The sequence below is a fragment of the Gracilinanus agilis genome, chromosome 1 (assembly GCF_016433145.1).
Source record: "Gracilinanus agilis isolate LMUSP501 chromosome 1, AgileGrace, whole genome shotgun sequence".
Taxonomy (NCBI): Eukaryota; Metazoa; Chordata; class Mammalia; order Didelphimorphia; family Didelphidae; genus Gracilinanus; species Gracilinanus agilis.
The window spans coordinates 144,853,315-144,879,267 of NC_058130.1; the positions used below are offsets into that span (position 1 = coordinate 144,853,315).

The 25,953-nt window shown below is 42.4% G+C and overlaps 2 protein-coding genes across 3 annotated transcripts in view; one reads left to right on the top strand and one right to left on the bottom strand.

The window, feature by feature from the left end:
- The first annotated feature begins 8,821 nt into the window (after nt 1–8,821).
- On the top strand, nt 8,822–19,816 carry DNASE1 (deoxyribonuclease 1). Of its 2 annotated transcripts, none has more exons than XM_044658013.1 (9): nt 8,822–9,902; nt 10,201–10,366; nt 12,369–12,457; nt 12,799–12,882; nt 13,710–13,825; nt 14,083–14,195; nt 15,415–15,569; nt 17,527–17,623; nt 18,945–19,816. In XM_044658013.1, the coding sequence occupies exons 1-9, from the start codon at nt 9,868–9,870 to the stop codon at nt 18,990–18,992; spliced, it is 903 nt and encodes a 300-aa protein (XP_044513948.1). In that variant the 5' UTR covers nt 8,822–9,867; the 3' UTR covers nt 18,993–19,816. The 2 variants fall into 2 exon arrangements, with proteins under 2 accessions (XP_044513948.1, XP_044513941.1); XM_044658006.1 differs by lacking the exon at nt 8,822–9,902 and adding an exon at nt 9,950–10,079 and having other exon boundaries at nt 13,710–13,895; nt 14,054–14,195.
- A 1,595-nt stretch (nt 19,817–21,411) lies between these two features.
- Nucleotides 21,412–25,953, bottom strand: part of TRAP1 (TNF receptor associated protein 1) — a 77,482-nt gene continuing 72,940 nt past the window's right edge. Inside the window, exons 16-18 of the mRNA XM_044658023.1 lie at nt 24,362–24,507; nt 22,218–22,290; nt 21,412–21,787 (exon numbers count right to left, since the gene is read on the bottom strand). Coding sequence (XP_044513958.1) covers nt 21,686–21,787; nt 22,218–22,290; nt 24,362–24,507 — 321 coding nt within the window. The 3' untranslated portion in view covers nt 21,412–21,685. The remainder of the gene's footprint in view (nt 21,788–22,217; nt 22,291–24,361; nt 24,508–25,953) is intronic.

Here is a 25,953-nt window from a genome sequence, read left to right on the forward strand (position 1 = left end):
TAGAATAGATGCTAAATTTGCTCAAACTGCTTAGTCTTCTTAGAATAGAACTAAAGAAATCTCTTCCTCCTCCTCCTGGGGACGCATGTCTGTTCCCTGACTCTTTCTTAAGAGTTTATTTGTTTTGTTTCCCTTCTGTTAAAAACTGGTTTTCTAAGATAAATGTGGTTAATCATTGAATTACTGATCTGTGAGTGTCCTTGTTAAAAGAAAAGTGCAATATTGAAATTCCCATGATGGAAAAAAAATATTCAATAGTGATAGAATGCCTAAGAGAGAAGCTGCTCTTTTTTTTTAATTGCAATTTATATTGATCAGAGCTATTTTTCTCTGGCTGGAGGCTCAGAACTATAGACAATATAATCTTTCCTTTTTAAAAAACAACAACAAAAAACCCTTACCTTCCATCTTAGGATTGATGCTAAGTTTCATTTCCTAGGCAGACGAGTGTTAAGGGCTAAGCAATTTAGGGTTATGTGATTTGGCCAGGGTCACACAGCTAAGAAGTATCTGAGGCAAAATTTGAACCTAGGACCTCCCACCTGTAGGCCTGGCTCTTGATCCATTGAGGCACCCAGCTGCCCCCAGAATCATTCATTTTTATAACTTCCCAGAGCAAAAAGAGAAATTTGGTCCCAGACTTTCCTAGGTTAAAAACAACTCAACAGTTCTGCTGGGACAAACTGGGCCAGATATGAGAAGTGATTTTTTTTTCCTCACAATTTCTGGCACAATTGCCAGTTTGAAAGGCAAATCATTCCTTCAAAGAGATAGAACTGAGTGACATAGAGGAGGAGGAGCTGGGAAGGAGCAGGGCTGCTAGTTCTATTTAGTAGTCTCTGGGGGCTAGTAAGAGATGACTGAACTCTAGACCAGAACGTCATCATTTCACTTCCACATCACTGCTAAGTTTAAAATTTAAAAATTGCAGGATTTTCCTTCCCAAGATCCAATCTTCATGGGGAACCCCAGAGAGAAAATGATTTATTGTATTGTGATGTTTCTTTAACAAAGGCTAGGGGCAGCAACCAAGGAGAGGAGGATCTGATTATTAAGGGATAATTATAGCCAGAATGACTTTATAAGACTATACTAAAAAAAATAGTCACTGTTTATCTGGGCTCTTTCCCTCTCTCAGCATAGGAGTTCATGCTCTGCCTGAGTGTTCCTTTTAATGAGAGAAGGAGGCTACACTTGGGCATTCATTTTCTACTTAGCTTTTTGCTTTTGTCTTTCTATAGATACAGTTGAAAAAAAAAAAAAAACCATTGATACTAAGTATGGGTTCCAAGACAGAGGAGTGGTTGGGGTAGGCAACTGGAGTTGAATAACTTGCCCAGCATCACACAGCTAGGAAGTGTCTGAGGTCAAATTTGAACCCAAGACGTCCTGTCTCTAGGCCTGGCTCTCTGTCCAGAGCCACCTAGATGCCCCAGATACATGTATTTATCATGTATTTTCTTATTTCCCTTTTTCTTGGATATATTTTATGCTGCTTCTTCTTTTCTTCCTTCTTCCTCTTCTTTCTTCCTCTTCTCTTTCACCTTCTCCTTCTCCTCCTTCTCCTCCTTCTCCTTCTACTCCTCCTCTTCCTCCTCCTCTTCCTCCCCCCTTTCTCTTCTTCACCTCTGGATCCTGACAAAGTTTAGCGAATCAATACTTCTGTGACTCTGGCCACAGAAAACAGAAAAAAAAAAGTGTAAGATCTTAGATGATAGGGAAGAATAGCTTCTGTAGGTGGGCTCATTTTATTGGGCTTATTCATTTGACTCTAAATGAATGATTGCCAGGCTGTAATTTCCCTTCCTTGTATTTATTGCATCACATAAGGAAGGATCTCTTACAAGGGCAGAGACCATCAAAATTTTTATGTTGTTTTCACAGTCCTTTTTTTATAGACATCAGTCATCGGTAACAATTTCCCATCTGAAGAAATAGTGGAAAAATCTGAAGCTCAGGCTTGCCTGCTCATTCCTCTTTGCCTCTATCTACCTGGCAAATACAGATGGCTATTGGAATGCAGACCTGGGCAGTGTTCTTTTTCCCATCAGCTGCTTCCTTTCCTTTAAGTCATCTGACTTCTACAGCACTTTTGTCGGATAAAATGCCCTTTTGGCCTCAGCTACCCACATATGTCTTCTAAGTGCACAAGTCATTGCACCCTGGCACTGATCAATAAGGCCTGAATGGCAAGGAAGATGGCTTGCTTGAGTCAAAACCAAGAATCCTTTAACAGGAATAAGAGCTGTCACTCCTGGAATTCTTGACAACTTTATATGACAAAGATTATGAAAAAAATAGTTATGAGGGAACTATTATTGTTTGTTAATAATTTTTGTTTTTCTATTACTTTAATTTCTCAATCTATTCTTCCCTTTCTCTCTCCCAGGGAGCCATCTTTATAACAAAGAAGAAAAAAGAGAAAAAACAGTTCCACAAATTTACCAACATATTGACTGTCCAATCATGTCAGGATTCCATACTTGTAGTTCCCAAATTCTGCAAAGAAGGGAAAGAAGAGGCAAAGGTACTTTCTCCGATCTTTTTTCTGGAACCAAATTTGTATTATCATTTCACAGCATTCAATTTGTTTTGTTGTTTCTTCCATTTACATTATGGTAGCTTGTATAAATTGTTTTCCTGATTCTGCTCTCTTCACTTTACATCAGTTCATATGTCTTCCTATCCTTCTCTGTATTCTTAATACCCTTTTTTTCCCCAGTGCAGGAATATGCCATTACATCCAGATAGCATAATTTGTTTAGTCATTCTGCAATTGCAAAGGGATTTCTTTTAAGCAAAACAGGTTGATCTGAGTTAGATGTGCCAGCTGGATGGGTCTGTCAGCCTAACTGTCGTTACTTAAAAGGAGAGGAAGGAGGGGAAATAGGAGAGAGAACACAGCAGTGCTGAAGGTACTTCTAAAGGTTAAATAAATTTTCCAATTTGTCTCCTTTATATTTTTAGTCCCAATTGGATCATCCAGTCACTTCATGTCTAGCTGGCAGAGATTCATATAATCATTGCTCTGACTTTGAGGCCACTCTAAACTGAAAAAGAAAACCGTATTAGCGACATGTTGTAAGAAATCCAACTCACATTTACATAATACTTTAAGGTTAACAAAAGCACATTCTCCAAAACATCCACTTGCCCTTCCTTCGTTATAATACTTCACACTGATATAGTGCTGTGGCACAGGTGGTACAAAAATTATTCTTCCCATTTCTTTATACCCTGGAGTGTGATCTGTTTTTGTAAATGTCCCCAAAACATTCAAATAAAAAGTAGATTGTCTAAGAAAAATAGAAAGTATTATAGCTAGGACACTAATGATAATAATTATAGCTAGCATTTCTATGGGGGAAAGTAGATGCTACAGTGAATGAGTGCCAAGGCCTGGAGTCAGGAAGATCTGAGTTCAAATCCACCCTCAGGTACTTATTAACTGTGTGATCCTGGGAAAATTATTTTACCCTGTTTGCTTCAGTTTCCCCATCTGTAAAATGAGTTGGAGAAGGAGAGGGCAAACCACTACAATATCTGCACCAAGAAAAACCCAAATGGGGTCATGAAGACTGAATGGAGACGAAATGGGGACATGACTGAACAAACAGCAACAAAAAGCATTTATATACATAGCTAAGTTTTGCAAGACACTTTACACATTGGATCCTTACAACAACCTTATGATATAAATGCTATTATTATCCCAATGTTATAGATGAGGAAACTGAGACAGAGAAGTGAAATGATTTGCCCAGTCTCACACAGCTAGCTGTACCTGAATCAGGATTTGAACTCAGGTCTTCCTGCCTCCCTGTCTCTCTCTACTGTACCGCCTTGTTGCCGGGATTGCAATCTAGGCCCTTCCTGACTCAAAGCCCAGCGACATCCTTTTCAATAGACAGTCTCCCATAGGCATGGCCCCTGCTGAAGTCAGCCCCTCCGGGCATGGTTGTTGCTGACAGTACAGGGGTTCCATAAGTTCCTGGCAAGCTAGGTTTGTCACCAGTGAAATGTTGGTGGTTCAGGGGATGGGTTTTAATCATTGCTTAGGGACAGTAACAGAAGATTAATCTGTTTTAGGAAGGCCAACCAAGCCCAGTGCAGACAGAGCCAGACACTGAGATGACTCAGACAAACCAATAAGATGTTAAGTAGAAGTTGGTTTAATTAACAAGGGAAAGGTTAGAAGGGAATTGGATAAACTTAAATTCCAAAGCCAACTACCTAAGCCCCCCAGATCTAAATATCTCTACACAGAGATTTCTTCTGAGTGGTTTTCCTGGTCTACACCACTCCTCACTATCTGAAACCAAATTCCTGTACTTAGCTAAGCTAACACTAAACCCCGCTTTGATGATTTTAAGGAAAGGGTCTGTGTAAGCCTGCCAGGGCCCAAAGATGGAACAAGATCCAAAAGGATCTAGGCCGGGTCTCACAGTCAGCTGCCAGATGTCTCAGGATCAGCACAGGAACTCAGCAGATGTCCAACAGCCACCAGAAAGCAGGATAGCAGAGCAGCAGGTAGGATGGAAAGATAAGGCAAGAAGAAAGCCACAGGGAAAAAGCCAGTCTCCTTAGGTCAAACCCTGAAAGAGAGAGAGACCACAGTCCCAAAGCCCAACCGTCTCTCAGCAACAGCTCAGCTCTCCCCCTCAGAATTCCAGAATTCTGCACTCTGCTGGCCCGTGCTTCTGCCCTTTGCAAACATAACTTTTCCTATAACACCAGGTACCCCTTCACAACTCCTCCCCTGATCTCCCTGAAGCTACAACAGAAGGCTCATTGCCAGCATCCCCAGCCTCGTCCAGCTTCCTCTATCCTCCATCAAATTAAACCAAGAACTGAGAGCACTGCTCTTCGCCCGGGTTCTTCTTATCAAATCACTGCCTATTGTGGTGTCTGCTGGGTCCAATTCAAGCTCCTTCCAGCAGTTTAAGCTACCCAAAACATGAGCCTCCTAGAAAGAGATAAAGCAGGAAAAGGGAAAGTGAGAGTGGACCCTAGAGAATGGAAGGAGCCCAGAGGGGAAAGCAAATATGGGTAGGGGCACCAGGGGAGTGGAGTGCCAAGGTCCAAACTACTCAGGTAAGAAATGAAGACGTCCTAGGCTTTAGAGGTGGGAGGGATTTCAGAGATCATCTAGGCCAGCAGGCTGGCACCCTGCCAGCCTCTACTCACCCAAGTGTGGCTCTAACCAGGTTAAAATTTAATTGGGAAATATTTAACAAAATAAATAAAAATGCAGTGAAACCTAAATAGCATGATATTTTAAAACTAAGTCAATATGCAGACTGCAGGGATTCTTGTGTACATATTAGTAGGCCTCAGTTTCTGTTTGAATTTGATACCACTAATCTAGCCCTTCCCCTTCCTTTTACAGATAGAGAAACTGAGGTCTTGAGAGGCAAAGCAACTTACTTAAGGCTGCTCATGAGGGAATTCTCTCCATCCCTGGCTCGTTTGGGGATGCTAGTTTAGAATCTCTCCATCAGGAAAAATGGGGAAAAATTGGAGAAAAGATTACTTTTTAAGGGACTAGCTATCTTACAACTGGATTAAACCCTGAAGTATTTTTAAGTTTTTAAAGTAACAAGCTAGACACTTCCAATCTCTCCTCAGTAATTATTATTTTGGGGCCTGACATTTGCAATAACCCTAAAAGAACTGGGTTCATTATTCTGATCCCTTTTCTGGCCTCTGTCAAAGACATTAGAGGCAGGGTGCTGCAGTAGACAGAGAGATGATTTACTAAGAGCTGGGTGTCAGGTCCTGCATCTGACACTTACAGACTGTACTGGTCATGGGCATGTCATTTTTAACTCTCAGGGATCTCATGCCACTCTTTAAGGATTTTAATCTGCAGAGATGTTGATTTGAATCAGCAGAAGGAGTTTCTTCAATGGGAGTTCCCAACCACTAAAATATCAGATTCAGTTTAAAATAGCATCAGCTTGGGGTCTTTGGTTTAGATTGGCCCATCTCCATTCTACAGTTTTCCTCAGCATTCCTTCTTACTCCCACCACTCCCTACAAATACAACAGAGTTTCACAGATTTTTTTTTTTATTCTCATGCCAACCTTATAACTTGGCTATTTCTCCTAATTTATTACAATAGATAGATTAGGAAAATAGTAGTCATGTAAGTAGGAGAAAAAACAGGTGAATAAGAAAAAAACATTTTTAGGTCCACACAGCAAAAGGTTCAGATTTTTTTCTCTTGAATTTCTCTTTTACAGAGAGTTTAGGCTGACTCATTTCTGCATCTTCACCTAACATAATGAAAACCTCTCCTCTTTTTTTCAGTAAATGCTTGCCTCCAGGATATGCTATTATATTCCACCTATGTACAATGAATCCTTTTTATTTTCTAAGAAAAGCTCCAGAGAACTGGGTAGAATTCATTTCAACAAAAGACCAATGAAATATGGTCTCTTCTTGTAAGGAATTTTAAAATCTACTAGAGTACATTAGGCATACACAAATGTATACAAAGCCAAATGGAATAGTACTATGTCAATACAAGCAAAAAAATTATGGGAATCTAAAGGAAGGAGGGATTAGGCTCACAGAATGAGGAGTTGGACGAGACCTTATTGACCATCTGGTCTATTATTACTTCTGGCTGGAAGGACTCAAGGAAGAGGTGGCATTTGAGCTGGGCCTTGAAGGCTGGGTAAGATTTCAACAGGTAGATGTGGAAAGGAAGGATATTTTAGGTAGAAAGAATAAGGTGAAACACATCCCATAAGTGGAAAGAACAGGTTTAAGCTCAATCTAAAAAACTTTCCAAGAAACAATAGAACTGTCTGAATTTGGGATGGGCACTTGGATTTAATTTTTGACAGTGTTAGATTCATAATATCCTAAGGTCAATTTGGGATTGTCAGGCCCAAGACTATGCATTCCAAACTCTTCTTGGAAAAGAGGTCCAGGGAACAAGAGAGACAAAATAAAAAATATGATACTACTTTGATTTTTTTTTTAGACGAATACCTGGTTTAGATCCCTTGTCTAGATTCAAAGATTGGTCATGTAAGTGTCTTTGGGGGCTAGTCTTAGAAATTAAAAAAAAAATAAACATGATTATCTAATATGATACAAAATGCTATTTTTCTAGTGGTTAAAAACCTGTCTGGGCCTGAGAATAAATACAGCACAGCAGCAGGCTACCCTACTCTAAAACCAACACAGTGTCATTGTTCTTCATCCTTAGATGACGCAACGTACAAATATGCCCTAAGAAAGGTCATGGCTACTTAAATGTTTAAAATCTCTGAGCAGAAGGAGAATTCTCACAATTGCAAATGAGGAGCCAGGCTCAGGTATCTTTGAATCACGTCTTCTCCAGATTTTGTTTTTTCGTAAAAGATTTTTCCAAGAACCTCACCATAAGACGATTGGCATTAAGGGGAGAAAAAAGACCCCCCACCCCCACCAATCCTTGAGATTACCTATGCCAGTGCTCGTGGAAGATTTATCTCAGGTGAGATCTTTTTTTGTTTTAAGTTCTGGTCCGTAATCCATGGAACTAACTCCACAGGGTCAGTTGGGGTAATTAGGAGAAATGTTAGCCTCCAGAAGGGACATTAAAAGTCATCTTCTAGAGCAATCTCCGGGTTTTACAGAGGAGGAATTCCGTAGTTCTTTTCCGAGGGAGTAATGTCTATTTGGACAACAGGAACATTCTTTCTCAGCACCACACTGCTCAGGAAGACCAAATTGCACTTTTATGAAAGCTGTGTCTATCCTAGAGATTGCTTACCTATAAGCTGAAGGAGCTGTCTCCCCAGCAAGACACATTGCTTTAAAAAAAAAAAAAATCTGCTTTCTGGAAATTGGATGGATGAGCATATCTTCCTTTAATAGTAACAACTAGCATTTTCTATAGTGTTTTAGGTTTTGCAAAGCACTTTGTAGGTTATCTCATTTGATCTTTATACAAATGATGTACTCTGGGAAAGCTATGCATGTTATACCTTTATAAATCCATATTTTAAATGTAGAGGGGGAGCTCCCCACTTAAGGAAATTCAGGGATCAATGCTCTGTAAAGTGGCAATTCTTCTCAAGTCAAGTGAATAATTACCCTCTTCGTTTATCTGTTTAGGAAACCTAAACTTTCTCATATTTGTGTGGAAGGCTGATCAGCTGCCTCTAAGAGACCTGCTCTTCCCACCCCTTGCCCGAGCCTTTTGCAGAGGCCTTCGTGTGTCCCTTGGTCTGCAGAAAGTACCTTTTTCCAGGGTGCTTTCCATAGGCTTCTGGGGACTCGTTCCTCCAAGTATGCTTTTAAACTGTCATTTTCTGCTTTGTACTAAAGCATGAGACAAGCGGTATTGGTAGGTTGCAAGCTCCTAGAGGTAAACTGGAGTTAGGTACCTTAAACAGGAATAAATCCCTGCTTCTTCGGTGCTACTTTCAGCCCTGGTCCATCGCTGGAAAGGAGGCCAGCTGAATCCTCCAGACTTGATGAGCGTCACAGCTACCAGGCCGTGGTGTAGGGTTTATGGAAAGAAAAGGGAGGAATCTGCAGATAGCAGAGCTGGGACTCAAACCCAAGCGTTCTGACTTCAAATCCAACATCCTTTCCACTATATTACATTCTACCCAAAGCCTCTTTTCTGTTTTTCTTTTCTCTTTCTAGATCTAGCAGTAAAATATAACACGAATTCTCTTCTAGGTATTTGATGAGACCAGCTCGACAAGTTATTTGTGGGTCATGGAACGCCGTAAGAGGAATGAGGTTGCGATCAGGAGGGTCACAGACAGACTTACAGACAGACTCAAAGGCTTCTTGCTGATAAGTGACAAAGTTTATTGATTTCAGATGGATACTTATAGAGAAAGTGATGTAGGCTAAGGGATTAGGTGAGCTTTTTTAAAAAATTTTAAACATTTATTAGATTAGGTAAGCTTTTTACAGGGACGATGATTAGTAATGATTTACAATCTTAGTAGAATGACTTAGTTTACCTCACCGAAGCTTCAACAGAATTTTCTATAGGATAACAAATCACAGGTAAATATGTAACCATCTAGCCAAGCTTCTCACAGAATTCCTGCATCAGTAATTTCTCGGAAGAACATACAGTTTCTACAAAATACAGCAGGGAAGGGTGGAAAAGGAGGGGTTTGGGGGGGGCCTCGTGTGAAGAGTGATTCTGGCCAGACCGTGGCTTTGATTTTCTGGGGTCCACTCTCACTCCTGGGGCTGCAGGTATTGATTACCCTCACAATCAGTTCGTATGAATGTGGCTTGAAATTATATAGTGGAGGATCGTTTAGTTAGGAACCGAAAGTGATTCCCTCTGACCTGAGGAAAAGCACAACAAACCAAGGAGAAAAGTCTCCCTTCTTCATTGGCAGATTCTTAGAGAAGTAGCACATAGGCTGAATTCCGTCCGATGAGGAGGTTCTGAGAATCTGGTGGGTTCAAAGCTTTCAACTTTGAAACATGTAAGAGCTGATCAGTGAAATGACGTGCGTGATTTTATCGGTCCGATGACACAGTATACTCTCCCCCTTCTGACAGAGACTGACCCGGGGTGGAGAAAGAGACACATTTTTTTTTTTTTTTGATGCAGCCAATGAGGGAATTTGTCTAGCTTGACTAAGCATACGTTACAAGGAGTCTCTTTTTCTTTTTCTCAATGGGGTGGAAGGTGAGGGAAGATGGGAGACAGAGAAAATAGGTTTTGGTTAATTTTTTAAAATTTAATTTTTAAAAAGCTCAAAGCCCCATTCTTGAGCCTGCCAACTAAGATCAACAGCTTATCTCTTTATAGAATTAGCCAGAGGTCTAAAACTTCACTTAGCAGTGCTCTAGAGAGCAGTCACTGAGTGTTCATCGAATGAATAATGTTAACTCATTTGTTCCTCACATCCGCCCTGAGGTTCGTGCTATTATTAACTCAGTCTTACAGAGGGGGAAACTGACCCACAGAAAGGTGACTTGGCGGGGCCACCCCACTAGTCAATGTTTAAAACGGCACCAAACACAAATCTTCAGAAGGGATTTTATTGGCCACCATAGCACTGGGGAGCCCAGAGTGCCGGATGCGCTTATTTGGGTGAGCTCTGAGGGCAAAAAGAAGCGTCGTGCTCATTTCTCTTCCTTCGTATCTCATCTGTATTCCGAGCTTAAGTTGCTCTCTGGAGATGCTGTCACTCATCGTGGACTCCTATTTCCAGGTGCCTTTCCCGCTGCAGAACGAGAGCCATGAAGCCCATCGCATCTCTCCTGTGCCTGGCGTGTCTGCTGCACGTGGCTCTGTGCCTGAGAATCGCCGCTTTCAACATCAGGACTTTCGGAGAGAACAAGATGTCTAACGATACCATCTCTGACTATATTGTGAGGGTAAGTCCTGGGGAGCCCGGGGGAGCCTGTGACCTCGATCTAAAGGAAGACTTTAGTCAGGAGTAGTCAGCGGGGCCCTAGAGCCAGCTCGGAGCCAATAGCTCATTTTTCATTATGAACTTTTATACCTTGCAAAGAGTCAAACTCTACAAATGAGGGGTTAGTTTATTATTTTATTGATTATCTAGACATAAGAAAAGTGACGAAGGGGGCAGCTCGGTGGCTCAGTGGAGTGGAGAGCCAGGCCTAGAAATGGGAGGTTCTAGGTTCAAATTTGGTTTCACACATTTCCTAGCTGTGTGAGCCTGGACAAGTCACTTAACCCTCATTGCCTAGCCCTTGCCATTTGTCTACCTTGGAACCAGTACACAGGATTGATTCTACAACAGAAGGGAAAGTTTTTTTTTAAGTGATGGAGATAATGTCAATAATGCCTCTTACCTAAAATTGTGTCTTACATACTCTTTTCTCTTGGGAACAGGTTGTTAAACATTAACCAGCACACCCCTGTAGTGTACTTTAAAAGTAATCATGAGACAAGGCAGCTAAGAAGCACAATGGAGAGCCAGGCCTAGAGACAGGAGGATCTGGGTTCAAATTTGGTTTCACACACTTCCTAGCTGTGTGACCCTGGGCAAGTCACTTAACCCCCAAGATGGCTATCGGAAAAAGAGTGGATAAAGGAATGGAGAAGTATTGGCAGACCATCCAGGTGTCTTATACATACTCCAATAAAATTCTGATGTTTGCATCAGACCAAACAATTTTAAAGAAATCCAGGGAGAAACTACAGCGACTTATTCTGTCCAAAAGCTTTGCAAGGAGTAAGTCAGAAGCCATGAAAATGAAGGGATACTATCAAAGCCCAGTAGGGTAGGTTCCCAGGGCCACGGAGGCCCATGGAGCCTCTAAGACTCTGTGTCCAGAGGCAGCAAGATCAGAGGGCCACCACGTCTCCGGAGGTCCTCTGAGGAAGAACGTTGCCCATCTCCTGACAAACCAGGGATGAGCATAAGGGTAGAAAGAGGCCTCTATTTTTAGACGTGACCAGTGTTTATTTTGCTTGATGACGCTTACCTGTTATAAAGAGTTCTCCCCATCCCTTTTTTTCCCTGTGATATGAGAGGGAGTTTTTCAGGGAGGAGAGTCAATAATCCTAGTGATGCCAGAAAAAAAAAAAAAAAAGAGGTCGTGGAAACATTTTTAAGATTGCAAAGAAGAGAGAAACAGGGGCAATGAGCCCAGTTGGAAGATCTGCCTGGCAGATTTGCTACACCCAGTAGGGAGCAATAGGAGGATGCTATCAGAAGAAAATGGACACGAGGCCCTGCCTAGTGGAGATACGACTTGCTTTAGCCACACGTCATCCCTCTGTCTGTGCCTCTTCTCCAGAGTCCTACACGTGCACGCTGACTCTTCCCACTGATGCCCAATGTATCGGTAGGAGGGTCTGCCCTAGGTTTTTGGAGGAGTACTTTCTAGGCACTTTTCTTACTATGACATTTCCACAAATGTCTTTGCTTGGAGCCAATCCTTTCTTTTGCCTGATGATTATTAAATGGAAGTACACTGGGAAAAAAATAAAAATAAAGATGGCAAAGAAGAGAGCAGAAGGAAGGTTAGAAGGAAGCATAAACAGAAGAGTTTTAAAAAGTAATATGTAAAACTGAATCTATACTTGAAAAAAAAGCAACCACTATGAAATAGAAATTCTCTGTTTAAAATGGCAATCATTCTGGCAGATGGAAGTCTAAGGATCAAAGTACAGATAGAGAAGTAGCCCTGCTTGATGGTTTCACACTGGGCACTACTGAAATTGAGAGGACCGAAACCCACAGAATGCTGCTCCCAGTCTTACAAAGTCAGAATCTGATTCTGATTTTGTCATCGTGGGGAATCTGGGAAGCAAGAGAAAGGCTGGGTGAGACTTTGGGAGGCCACTGACGCACACCAGCTTCTCCTTACTCCTTATTTCTCCTTATGAACTTTTCCCCACTTGCAGATCCTGAATCAGTATGATATTGCCCTTGTCCAGGAGGTGAGAGATAAATATCTCGTGGCTGTGGGGAGCCTACTGGATAAACTCAATAGGTGGGTCACTGGGCTAGGCTGTCATTCACAGAAAGAAGTGACGTGGGAAAGGGAGAGATCCTGGGTTTGAGAATGAGAATGGATACAAGGAAGGGTCTGAGAACAGTCTACCTATTGTGAAAATGTAAACCTTCAGGATCAAACCAGGGGCTAGAATAAGCTCTTCTGATATCAGTCCCAGATAGAGTGACTATCGTGTCTCCTAGTAATGGATAAACATCTAGAAAGGAAACCTGCAGGGAAGGTGCTATAGTTAACTGAGATGGGCATCATTGGCCCCATTTTCTTTTGAGCTTTTCCAGTTACAGGAATAACATTTTTAATTTTTCATTTCTTTTCAGAGAAACATCAAATTCCTATCATTTTGTGGTCAGTGAGCCTCTAGGGAGGAACACTTATAAAGAACGCTATCTCTTTGTATTCAGGTAATGCCTCCAAATTGGAGAGGGAACAAAGTGACTTTTTCTTGGAAGGAAAAATAAAGGACTTTGAGATCTTTAATCATAAACATTTATTCCTTGGAAGGGTAATAGATATCAGTTGTGTCGAGTGGAATTCTACCTATAAGCAGAGAAACCGAATGAAAGGGGCCCTGCTACCCTCTCCCTACCCCCCACCCAAGGTTCTGTTGATCTGTCAGGATCTACGTAGGATTCAGCATCACCGTCAGGCAGCAGAAGCTGGGAGAAGCCGATGGGCCAGTTTCACATGAAGACAGAAGGCAGAACCAAGAACAATCAAGAATGAGATGGAGGAGCTGCCAGAGTCAGAAATAGGTGCTACAGAGTTAAAGTATGTGACAGCATCATCAGGGCCAGACTTAGAGTCCAGAGAGCAGGAGAGGCAGGATTACTGAGACCTGAACCTAAAATCCAGAGCCAGGAGAAGGCAAGCAGGGTAAGCTGCAGACAAGATGCAGGCCTAACCTTCCCAAGACAAGATTAAACCAGTACAAGTTTGCCGGCTTCGGTGTCTTCCTATGAGCATCTCTGACCAATAATCTTAGTTCTGTGGGAGGGGCACCCTAGAAAACAGGAAAAATTAAAACTAAAAAAAGCTTATACCCTATTTTCAAAGTCAAGAGTAAGAGATCGAGCAAAAAACTGAGGAATTCAGCTATTTACTCATTCTCTCCTTTCCTTCATCTTTTACCCAACATGCTCCTCCCTCTAGAGCAGTTAAGGAAGAGAATGCATCACTCCCCAAAGCTCATTCTCTAACTGAATTCTCCCTCCCCTTCCCCCCCCCCCAGACCTGACAAAGTGTCCGTCCTAGACAGCTATTATTACGACGATGGCTGTTTACCGTGTGGAAATGACACCTTCAGCCGGGAGCCCGTCGTCGTCAAATTCTCCTCCCCAACCACAGGCAAGCAGCATTCGAGGGGAAAGGCCTGGGCTGGCATCCCCAAAGCCAGCCTCTTCCAGGCTATCCCTGGGTCCTCTCACACCCTGAGAAGGGTTCTCAGTTTCCCCGCTTTACCTCTTACTTACACTCCTACAGCCTCGGTAGGATGGGCCTCGGCACGCTGGGCTGGCGGGGAAAGGGAGGGGGGAGGCTTGGAAAGCCTCAGGACTGGACGCTAGAACTGACCAGACATGTTGCTACGACTGCTACTTCCTCAGTGGTGAAGGAGTTTGTCATAGTACCTCTGCACGCAGCCCCGAAAGATGCCGTCACTGAGATCGATGCTCTCTTCGACGTCTACTTAGATGTCCGCCTACGATGGAACATGGAGGTATAAGCCAAAGGATGAACAGGCCTAACGAACCGCCACTTTTCCTAGGCCAGGCGAGGAGGTGGGGCTGGTTTGCACTTGAGAGTTAGGGGATTTGGAAAAGTGAAGAAGGGATGGTGCTTCCTCTCTCTCTCTCTCTCTCTCTCTCTCTCTCTCTCTCTCTCTCTCTCTCTCTCTCTCTCTCTCTCTCTCTCTCTCTCCCTCCCTCCCTCTCTCTCTCTCTCTCTCTCTCTCTTGGATTATCCCATTTGACAGGATTTGAACCTAGATCTCCCTTGCTGGGAGGCCAGCCCTCTATCCACCATGCCACCTCTCTTAGTTCCTAGTGCACTAGGCAAGTCTGTACAATGATAAGTTGTATAGAAGGTGCCACTCTGCATTGGCCGAGGGAGTTTCTGTTGCTGGGGAAATCACGGGAACGGTCCCCGTCCCTCTATCTACCCCACTTAACATCTCCTTTTTGGTTCTGCCTTACCTTGAACCCTAGATGCCTGCATCTCTACCCTCTTAGGTAGGAGAGCGGCGGCTATACATAAATGAATTTACAGCTCTTCACACCAGCTGAGCATAGAGGGAAAAGGACGCTATGCCCAGGCCTGTGCGTTTGAGGTAGACGGTCCCTCCGCTTCAGAGCCTAACGTAGGGAAAGAAGAGATTTGAATCACTGGCCTCCAGCTCCCCTCACCTCAGCCTCTGGGAAAGAGGGCCTAATCAACATCACCTACAGAATATGGCTCCATTTACCCAACCTTAAAGGCTTTTCTAAAACTTAAAAAAAGCCTAACACCTAAAAGCACCAAAACTAGGTTTAATCATTGACCTTGCACCAAAGAAAGTGTTGTTTCCTTGGGATGTGAGGAAAGACTTTCCCCATAGATCTTCCCTTCCATCCCCAGCTTTGCCCAACCAAGCAAAGGCTACCTGACAGCTCTAAAAAGCCTGCGATTTCCTGCTTGGTCAAACAGAATGCCTACAAGCCAGTGGTATCACTGCCTCCATGGGGCATCTGTGCCCGGATGGGGCATAACGACTCCCTCCTCTTAGCCTCCTCAGTGGCCGTAAGGATGTCCTGGACATACCAGTGTCCACTCACAGAAGTCTGATTGCCTCCCTGGATTAGCAGAAAGAAAAGAAAAAGTTCAGGTCTTCACCTCAGGGTTTTCCATCGAGAAACAGAGCCCTCCTGGCTGCGGGCTAACCCTGGGACTGTGCTTCCCAGGACATTATGTTCATGGGAGACTTCAATGCCGACTGCTCCTATGTCACCCCATCCCAATGGCCGTCCATCCGTCTGCGCAACAACTCTGCCTTCCAGTGGCTAATCCCCGACACTGCAGACACCACTGTGACGCCTACTGACTGTGCTTATGACAGGTAAATGAAGTCCCTGGGCTGCTGGCACGGGGTCGAGATGCCCTCGGAGGCTGCGGGGTAGGTGGGCATTCAGTTATCTGGTTGTTTCATTCTGATACAGGAATATATTGGTAACAAGCACTGGCCAAAAAAGACTCATGATAAAGAAATGCCGTCTGCTTCTGGACAAAGAACTGCTGGAATCTGAATCCAGACCGAAGCAACCTTTTCTTTCTTTCTTAATTTTCTTTTTCTTCAAATTTCCTTCCACAAAAAGGATTAATGTAGAAAAATGTATTACATGATTGCATGTGTAAAATCAGTGTCGGATAGCTCACCATCTCAGAGGGGAAGGAGAGGTAGAAAATTCAAGCCTCAAAATTCTTTTTTAAATGCCGGAAACTGTTTTTACATGTAATTGGGGACAAAATAAAGTTAAAATAATAAGATGAGGAAACTGAGGCCAACAGAGAGCTTAAGTGACTCGCCTGGGCACAGCTAGAAAACAAAGTCAAAAAACCAAAAGCAAGAGCTGGCTGAGTGACAGATTCTACACTCCTGCAGCTCACCTAGGTTTTAGCCCTGATTTTACCACTAACATACTGTGTAATCCTCAGCAAATGAGTTTCCCTCTCGTGGCCCATTTACCTCATTTGTCAAATGGACTGGTTGGATTACATGATCTCTGAGGTCCTGACCAGCTCAAATGTTATAAGCTCCAAGTTCCCAGATTAGTTTGCATTACGGTATCACAAATCTGGAAACAAAGGCAGGCTGCATTATCTAGGAGAGAGAGCATCTAGTTGCAGTTTCACAAATCATGGCCTGGGAGACATGGATAAGCCACAGCCATTGTACTTTAACTTCCTGCTTCTCAAATAAATCCCACATTTTCAGAACGTGCACAATAAAGTATACAAAAAGCATATGGCACATAAGAAGGGGTACGATGGGGGATAAAAGAAATGCAAGTATATTTTTTTAGATGGAGCCATACTGTGACTGAGCCTCTCCTAGTCAATATAAAATCTTAAGTGTTGAACAAGACAATCTCTGAGGTCTCTTCTGGTTCTAACATTTATGACTCTAAAAACAAAGAACCTGATTAATCAGAATGAGTCATATCTCCATTTTTCAGACTCTTGGGTCATGCCATTTGACTGCTGCTCTCTGAGCCCTCTGGATTGCTTCCTTTCCTTCCTCAGATCTAGTATTACAAATAGAGAATGCTTTATTTACTACTACACCAATGTCCGGAGGTCGGGTGTGACAGGCCTGGGATCCTCTTAAAAATTCCTTTACAGGTTTTCAGAGGGAAAAGGTCTTTGGTTGAGTTCTCCTTCCTTCCCCGACAAGCCTCCTGTCATCCCAAGAATTCAACCTCAAAGTGATGCCAAACTCAAACCAATCCTAGCCAGAGCTGAAGGAAAAGCAGGACTAAGGACAGCTGCCATGCTCTAGAGTAGCAGGAGCAATTCAAGGATTCCCCTGTAGATGCTGGCCTGACTGGGCAGGGTAACACTTTGCCTCTGGCTGACTTTCCAGGCGCTAAACTTTATCCCCTATTTTCAGCACATCTGGGGTTCCAGTAGCCTAAAAGTTGTTTCTTTAGGTTCCACTTCAAGTCACACTATCTGTCACACACACTATTTGGATACTAAGTCGGTGTTTCCCAGGAGTCCCTTCCGACATCTCTCTGGTCCCCTGAAGTTAGGGGAAGCGGCCTCGGTCCCAAGTCCAGCACTCCAGGAAGGACGGGGGCCACCCTGGGTCTGACGGGAAGTCAGTCCTTGGGTTTCACAGGTTGTGTGCCTGGCATCCATGACACTGTGCCGACCCCTGGCCTTGCAGGCCCATTCGTTCCCTCTCTGGACTTTAGCGTGACACCTGGCACGGTTGGCAATGGCGGCTCCAGGTAAGTGTGTCGATCCTGAAATTCCCAGGGAAGTTTGACCCTCGTACGTTGGTCTCGTTACAGGATTGTGGTCTCCGGAAGAAAGCTGCAAAGTGCCATCGTTCCTGGATCGGCCACCATCTTTGATTTCCAGGCAGCATACAATTTGAGTACTGGAATGGTAACATTTTCTCATTTGCTTTTATCCTGTTTTGAAGTTTAAATGAGAACGAGCCTGTGATGTTAGCATTCATTTTAGAAAGTTTAAACATGGTTTTGCATTATCTGGTTCGAGATAAAATATTTCCCTACTTTATGGGCACATACAAAGGCCCTTCCTCAAAGACTGGTGGTAATGAAAAGTGACACAGGCCTCTCAGCTGCTGATTAACCAACTGTGGCTAGGCCCAGCTCCTGCTTTTGCAGCTTCTTCCATCCATGTGGGAACTGGAGACATTCTCTAGTGCTTGTGGAGTTCACAGCCCAGCTTCTTTCATTGAGATGAAAGCCTCCATTCTTAAAGGAGCTAGTAGCTAAGTGGAGATAGAGGCTTTCCTTTCATCACTGTTCCTTCTTCTCCAGCTCCTCAGCCCCCACATATGCAGGCATAGCCAAGGATCAGGCCCTTTTTTCTACAATCTCTTCCAAGAAAATCTGATCTGTTCTTCTCCCCCAGTCACCGAGGCTTGAAATAAGCAAGTTAGTATAGGAGACTGGATGTGGACTCAGAAGCTTAGGCAGAAGTAGCAGCTAATTAATGTCAAATGGGAAGGTTGGACTTGGTGGTCTCTAAGGTCTCTTCTAAACCTAGAACCCTTGGATTGTCATCCATACAGATTTGCAATCTTCTTATAATCAACTTCCTAGCAATACTTCTAAATGTTCTCCACATGTTCCTTAGTTTACTTTTCCTATTGTCACCATCCTAATCGCAGCCACCACCTTCTTGCACATAAATCAGTTGTTTCTTCTCCTATCAATGAATTTTTTTCACATGGTGTCATTTTAATTTTCCCCAAATAAGGCTTTAATGTTACTTTGCTTTCAACCTCAATAGCAACTCCCTGCCTACAATATCAAGTCCAGACTTCTGGTCCTGGAATTTCATCATCTCCCACATTCTATCCCGTTGGCCCCGTGTATACTTTCTACCCTTGGTAACTCATCTGCTCAAGTGCCCACACTACACTTTCCTGCTTTTGATCCTGCTGAATCATACCTGGAATATTCTTCTTTCTGTACAGACCAGTATGACAGCTCATTTAGCCCTTATCATTCATATTATGTGAATAGTGTATCCTTAGTTATCTTTCCCAGGCTTAAGCCTCACTTCCCCAAGTAGCAGAAGTTTCTTGAGGATAAGACTCATTTCCAACATCTCCCTTTCGCTCCTCCCCTAACTGAGCACACAGCTTTGAAAAGTGGTGCTCTACGTTTGCTAATGCTAAGTTCCTACCAGTGTGGCATGGGCCCAATTACTAACTGGGTTTTCCTTTGTTTAGGCTCTAGCCATCAGTGATCATTATCCTGTGGAGGTGACTCTGAAATAAGCCCAACTCTCCAGGATGGCCACATTCCTCAGACTTCCTGATTTCATCTACTTCCCTAACTTCCTCTCTACTAAGGACCAGCTGTAATAAAAATCATGGCCAGTCACCAGAACCAAAAAGGGTGGCTGATGCCTTAATTTGCCTTTGTTCCTGTCAGGTGGGCTCCTAGATGTGAGCATTTAGATGTGGACAGGCTGGTCATGGGATTTGCAAAACTGAAGACATATGGTGGTAGTATCCTCTCTGATCTAATCAAAAAACAATTGCTACTACTTTCAATGGGCCTGAAAGAAACAAAATTGATTAGGTTTTAAAACTGAAAACACCAATTTCTGAACTGTTACAGAATCAAAACATGAGTAATTAAAAGGCATCTAGGAAAGCCTTTGAAGAAGTCAGAGGAATAATGCTCTATTGTCCCATCAACATCAAGGAGCCCCAGACCTGGGCACATTCTTCTAAGTACAATGACTCCCCTTTTTAGAATTTAGGCTCCACAAGGGCAGGGACTGTCTTTGCTTGAGTCCTTAGCAGAGTGCTTAACATACGACAAGTGCTTAAATGTCTTTTCATTCACTCGTTATTTATAATTCGTTAGCACATATCAAAGTGGTGTAAACTTCAGACACTCGGTGGATTCTTGTTGATGTTCCAAGTGTTCACCATCATGTACCCGCTCTATTCATCTCTATAAATGACTGTCACAGTCCTGATCTTATTACATCTAGATTATCTGTCAGCTCACATGCACTTGTGTATAAGACTCAATGTAATGTAATTTAAGTGATTATTAAATCATATAATAAAGCTGTTTGCTCAGAAAATAGTCCTTTAATTGCTCATTTTTTTTGCAGCTTTTAACAAGGGATTTTTCTAGTCTTTCTCTTCCCTTTTTTTACCTTGTTTGGATGGAGCTCATCTAGGATTAGCTTGAACAGCACAGGATCACTAGGGTTTTGCCCTAGCCCGGTGTGGGTGAAGATGTGGCACGCATGCCCTGGTGGCGCAGAGGGCTCATTCCCCCTCTCTACAGCGCCAAAGGACATTTTTGCATGCCCCGCCCCTCAGTCCAGCCACCCAATGGGAGCACTTCCTCTCTCCGCTGTCTGGAGTACTGCAGGGGCTCACAGGTGGCTTGAAGGTGCAGTTTGGTCACGTGATCTTGAAAAGGTTCACCAACCCCGTCCTAGCACCATTAGAGGATGGATTGGGGAGGGACTTCCTTATGAGGGCACGTATTTCGGCCCCACAACTCTCAATGCCTCCTTAAAACCTTCATGTTGTAGCACATGAGACACAACTGCCCACAGGCCGTCCAGCCCATGGTCTCCATTTCCTCACTCCCAACCTCTCTGGGGTTGCAGGCCAGACTCTTCTGGGGTATGAGCTGTACCTCTGGCTGTGACCTGGCAAGGCCTGCGGAACAGAGTTGTTAATGGAGGGATTATGCCAATGAAGAAGCAACAGGACTAAACCTTGTCAGAGCCTTTCTGAGAGAACTGGTTTCTCACTGTGGCCAGATTCGTGAAGACTAGAGCAGCGCCTGTCTGTCACCTGTAATAGTGTTAGCTCTTTGTTTCCTACAGGCAGACACAGGAGGTCTCAGAAACTCAGACTTGATGATGTACTGGAGTAAGTTAAGAAAAAAGGAGCCTTTTAGATTGGCAAAAACTTATCTCCATAGTTCTGTTTGTATCTCTGCATGTGCACACATATGGGGCACAAGTAAACATGTGCACATATATCACAAGTTTGTTAATATCTAGGCAATTCGTCTCATTATATCCCATGACTATAGACTGTACATACTTAAACCTAGAAAGACACCTTGCAATTATGTCAGAAGACAGGCTGAGTGAGAATATAGGAATGTTCCAGTGTAAATTCCATTTCCACTTCTGGGAAAATTAAAAGCATTTCCTTCCTTCTTTCCCTGCTTCCTTCCTCCGGGAAAGAACAAGACAAGGAGAACACTGGGTTGAATGGAAGTACAATGTCCGCTCCTAGGCATTATGCTACTATTAACTAGCATGGGAGTCCTGACCTTCTCTGTTTCTGAACTGAATTGGTTTGTTCCTTCTTTAGGTGTCCCCCTCCTCCATTCCCAGGGGCTCACCATATTGGTACCAGATGCCCAATTGGTTTTAGCCTCCTATAATGAAGAGAACTTGAGTGATTCATCAGCTTCAGCCTCCCCAACAGCAAGGACTACAGGCATGTTCCGTCACATCCTGCATAACATTTTTTCTGCTGCCAGATCACAAATACCACTTTAATTTAAAGACATTACTATTGTTATAATATTCTTATTGGTAAAGTTGCATACCAAACAAGTTTTAGTAAATGCATGTATCAAAAGTAAGTTAGGATAAAGCAAAAGAATATCATTTCAATCTTATCTTTCTGGAAGAACAAGAACAGAGATTTAAAAAAAGACTTTAATTTCCTTGAGTATATCCCCTGGCTAGTACTTCACAGTTCAAATTTGTTTTTGTGTAATGGGAGATTTCTTGTTACGTTGTACTACAGAAGGTCAGAGGGCCTATGAATTGTACATATTTCCACTCTTCACCCCATCTACAATAAGAGCAGATCTTCTGATGCTCCAATTCAAAATTACTTCAGGCTTTTAAGGAACTTATTTAGAATTTGCCAGAAAGAGATGTCTTTCCTTTGAATACACCTGTAGTCAGTCAGTATTTTTCAAGAGCTTTGGTGAGAAGTTCATTCAAACGGCCCACCATTGGCCTAGGGTCATCATTCAATCCTGCTGCTATCATAGCATTCTCATATATCTGCAAAGCAAAGGGAAAGAGAAACAATATACATTAATATGTGGGAGAAAAAAGAGCTAAAACACTACACACTGAGCTGGGAATCCACAAGGCTCTGGTTTAGATGTCAAAAAAAGAGGGCTGGGCTTTTCTGAATAAGTAGGGCCACAAAGGAGTGTCTCTCATTTTGATTCTAATGAATGACACTAAATACAAAAGACACCAAGATTTTCCTCTTGACTGATGAAATCTAAAAATGGAATTTATAGGGGAAAATGCAAATGTTTCAGCAGAAACCATAACTCCTTGAACAGAATCAGCTTTCCTACAATTTTCTACAACGAACTGGAAAAGCTCCAAAATCACCATGAAAAGAGAAGTAAAATGGAGTTTCTTTCTTGAAGCCTTGGGGGGTGGGGGTTCTTCTCCAGAAAGGCATTCTCATACTCACCTGATCAATTAGCAGCTGGGCCAGGTCTGGCTGAGTCTCCCTCAACTGACTTAGCTTCTTAATCAGAGGATGCCTGCAATGTAGGTAACTGTGATGAGAATGTTTCCAAGGCCAGCCATTAATGTGACAGTGCTTGGATTATATCCTAGAGCCATGTTGGTGAACCTATGGCACACATTGTGGAGGGGGCTGCTCCCCTCCCCTTCTCCACAGTGCCTGAAGACATTTCTCACATGTCCCATGAGAAGAGGACAGCCAAGCATAGTAATATCCACCTTAGATTTAGGAGAGCAGATCTGATAGAGAAAATCAGCTCAGAAGGGATGGGAAATTCTCAAAGATGAAAATCAGAAGACATATAGGTAAATAATTCTGAAGAGGACCAAGAATGGGAGTCATCTGAGAGACAATGTGAATGTAAAAAGATTTCAACAACCTATTTAGACTTTTAAAAAGTTTTAGAGAGAAGATGAAAGTAAGAATATTAGCACTGTATATAATGATATATACAGTGCCAGGAATATAAAGATATAAGAAAAGAAAAGAAATAAATAAAACTAAACAATAAACCCAACGAAATAAATAAAGAAAAGAAAAGAAAAGAAAAGAAAAGAAAAAGAATATAAAGTGTCAGGAAAATTAAGACTCAAATGAAAAGCTGAGATAACCAAAATGTTTGAGATTTATTTTAGCTGTATTAGGATGAAAGGAGTCAAATATTGCCTGATGTTCTAAGTGAATGAGATGACTGACGAAAGGAGATTTTAGCCACTATTTGATAGGATCCATAATTGGAAAGTTTTAATTGGAACATTTCCTTGAAACTATTAAGGAGTATATGAAAATATGCTTCCACAGTTGTCTTTTTAAAGAAGTTGTCATCGTAAGCACTGGCATAATTAATGAACTAATCTATGGTCAACGTATCTATTTATCTAACTGCAGTATAGTATTAAAAACTATTATCAAAACTATTATCTAGATTTTCCTCAACTTTGCTAATAAGCACAGCAAATAATTTATCATTATTCTTGTAAGAAGGCTTTTCGAGGAGGGTCATTAAGTTGTCCCTTTATCATTAGGAAGGGCTACACCCAAAATCAATCCATGTGTCCAAAGAGAAAGACTTAACCTGGTATAGAATTCCCAATGTCTCACAAAGCCTACTGTCTACTTTCTATCTTAATCTCTGCTTATGTTTAGAAACAAGAACCAAAAAACTATCCAAGGGCAACATTTCAAGAAAGTTGTTGCAAATATATTAATTTGGTGATTTCTCCTAGAGTTGCTATGAACAATTTGAGATTCATCTTACCAATTAAAAAAAAATACTTTAAATCATCAAGGAGAATTATGAGGAAAATAATTGGATTACCCATAGGTTATAAAGTTCTAATAGATATGTTATAAAATTTCATTGAGAATACTTTCAATTTCTTCCAGGGATTTCCACATTGTATAATGATTAGTTTTCTATTTCTTCTAATGTATTCTGATACTAGGGGAAAGAAATTTTGCTTTGCACCCTTGCAGAAGACACTTTTATGCTATGGTGATAGGAGAGTAAGAACTAAATCTTCTATCTTGTCACTGTGACAGATTGATATTTCTTCTTGATTATAAACATTAATTTCTATTACAAAATCTATTCCACTAACTCCTTGATTATTCAGAGAACTTAATTTTCAAAAAAATTTTCTATATTATTCCCCATATTCTGTCCCAGGGACTTGAGTAAAGCTAGCTATATATCCATGCCAGGAAATATTTCTTATGCCTGGAGATTACAAAAGTCATGTTTTAAAGTTCTATAATCTGGCCAATAGGCTAAGGAAGAGGTGATGGGTTAAACATAAGACTAATGTCACCACTGCTGCTGTGGTATACCCTGGCTTGGGCCACTCTGCTGGATCCACACCCCTAATTTCTTCTCCCAATGACCTCAGAGACCCTGACTACTCCAGACACAGTGCTTTATCCTTCCTCTTCCATCTTCTTAACAAATGCATGAGACTTTCTTGTAACACAATGGTACAAAAGGAGTTAAGTTCTTAACTAAGAATAAGCCTGTGTAGATAGTTTACTCATTCATTTATTACAGGGAAAACTGACTCTAATGAATCCCTAGGCAGAGTCGGCTGTACCTGGTATTGATCTCAAGGGTAGGCTGTAGGATCTGGGCACGTTCCTCATTGGTTTTGGCCAACTGCTGCATGCGCAGGAAATGCCTGGCAGCTCCCATCTCCAGCACAGTGATCATGGCAGGATGAGTGTCTAGACGAAGAGTCACCTAAAGACCAGTGTGATGGGAAAGCATAGAAAGGCACACCAGAATTTTAACGAGGTCAATGTTCAACTCCCAATTAGATGACAAGATTAACCTTTAACCATTCTTCTAAGAGAATATATTTTTACTTTTCTAGTTAAGGTTTCCCTCTCACCTCAGTGTATGGTGTAAGTGTGGAAATGGGGTAAATCAAGGATCACTAAGCACTCATCTTGGAAGGGACTGGAAGCCGACCCCATGGAACACTGAGAGACTTCCATTTGGGAGGAGCCAGTGAAGGAGGGAGTTTGAGGAAAATTCTGAAGATTCTAAACTGCCAACAGCAAACTGCCAAAGCCTGCTGAGAGGACATTCAAGTGTCGGGTGGGCTTGGGGTGGATGGTTGTGGGTGGTCAGGAGGATGTGGACAGAAATTTATCTCTTCTGAACCCAAAATTCAGGGAAAATCTGGAGATTTCAACAGCAAAACCTTTTTACTGACTTCAGTGCCAACAAAGAAGAAACCAAGAGAGTTATGCTCCATAAATGAGTTAGTGCCCGGACTACGGAGGGAGCAGGCACTTGGTGGACCCTTCCTTGATCCCTCTTATACCCCTTCCTGGCAGTTATTCCCTTGCTTGTTAGATAATGTTGTGGATAGGACATTGGGAGGGGAGGGAGAGTCAGTTTCTGAGTCAAAGCTACAGAAGAGACCAGAACTGCTCTCTCATAGTGAGGTTCATAGGAGAGAAATTATCCCTGTACCCTCCCTTCCTCAAAAATCCTCAAACATCCCTTACCCTGTTATCCTGAATTCCCTCATTCTTATAATAAATCTTTATTAGTTTATTAGTGATAGCTTGGGGCTGTTATTGGAGGAAGACTGATCTTGTGGCCGAGGGGAAGATGAATACCAAACACCATCTTGAAGGGCAAAGCTACGAGAACTTGGGAGTGGGGAGGCTTGTCTCCATAGTGCTGGTTCTGAGGGTGCGATCCCATCCATTAGGGTCACAATTGATCCCCAACACCTTCCTTCAACATCCCCACTCTAGCTTTGCCAGTTGGGAACCTTTTTGAGTTTATTCCCTCATAGGTCTTCCCTGGGGTGGGGGTGAGTAATTAGCTGATCTGGCCCATTGAAAGCTAACAAGGGGGGAGTCTACTCACCCCATTTACCATCAATACTCATCTCACATACAATGGGCAACACCTGAGGACCTGAGCAGTTATCTTTATGAGTAGACACATGTTTAGGAAGTTTCATGTGTGTGATGAGGGAGAAACTGTTGCAAAATCCTGTTTGGGAATTATTACCTCTCCCCCTTATCCACAGTTTGGCTACTCTTCTGATTTCCCCAAATTCAAAATTAGTCTTTTTTTTTTTTTAAACCCTTAACTTCTGTGTATTGGCTCTTTGGTGGAAGAGTGGTAAGGGTGGGCAATGGGGGTCAAGTGACTTGCCCAGGG

Bases quoted from the DNA above. Each gene is read 5' to 3' on its own strand.
- DNASE1 (XM_044658006.1), top strand. The intron at 12,883-13,709 runs GTAATGCCTCCA...CCCCCCCCCCAG, and splicing joins CGCTATCTCTTTGTATTCAG to ACCTGACAAAGTGTCCGTCC. The intron at 13,896-14,053 runs GTCCTCTCACAC...AGAACTGACCAG, and splicing joins CTCTTCCAGGCTATCCCTGG to ACATGTTGCTACGACTGCTA.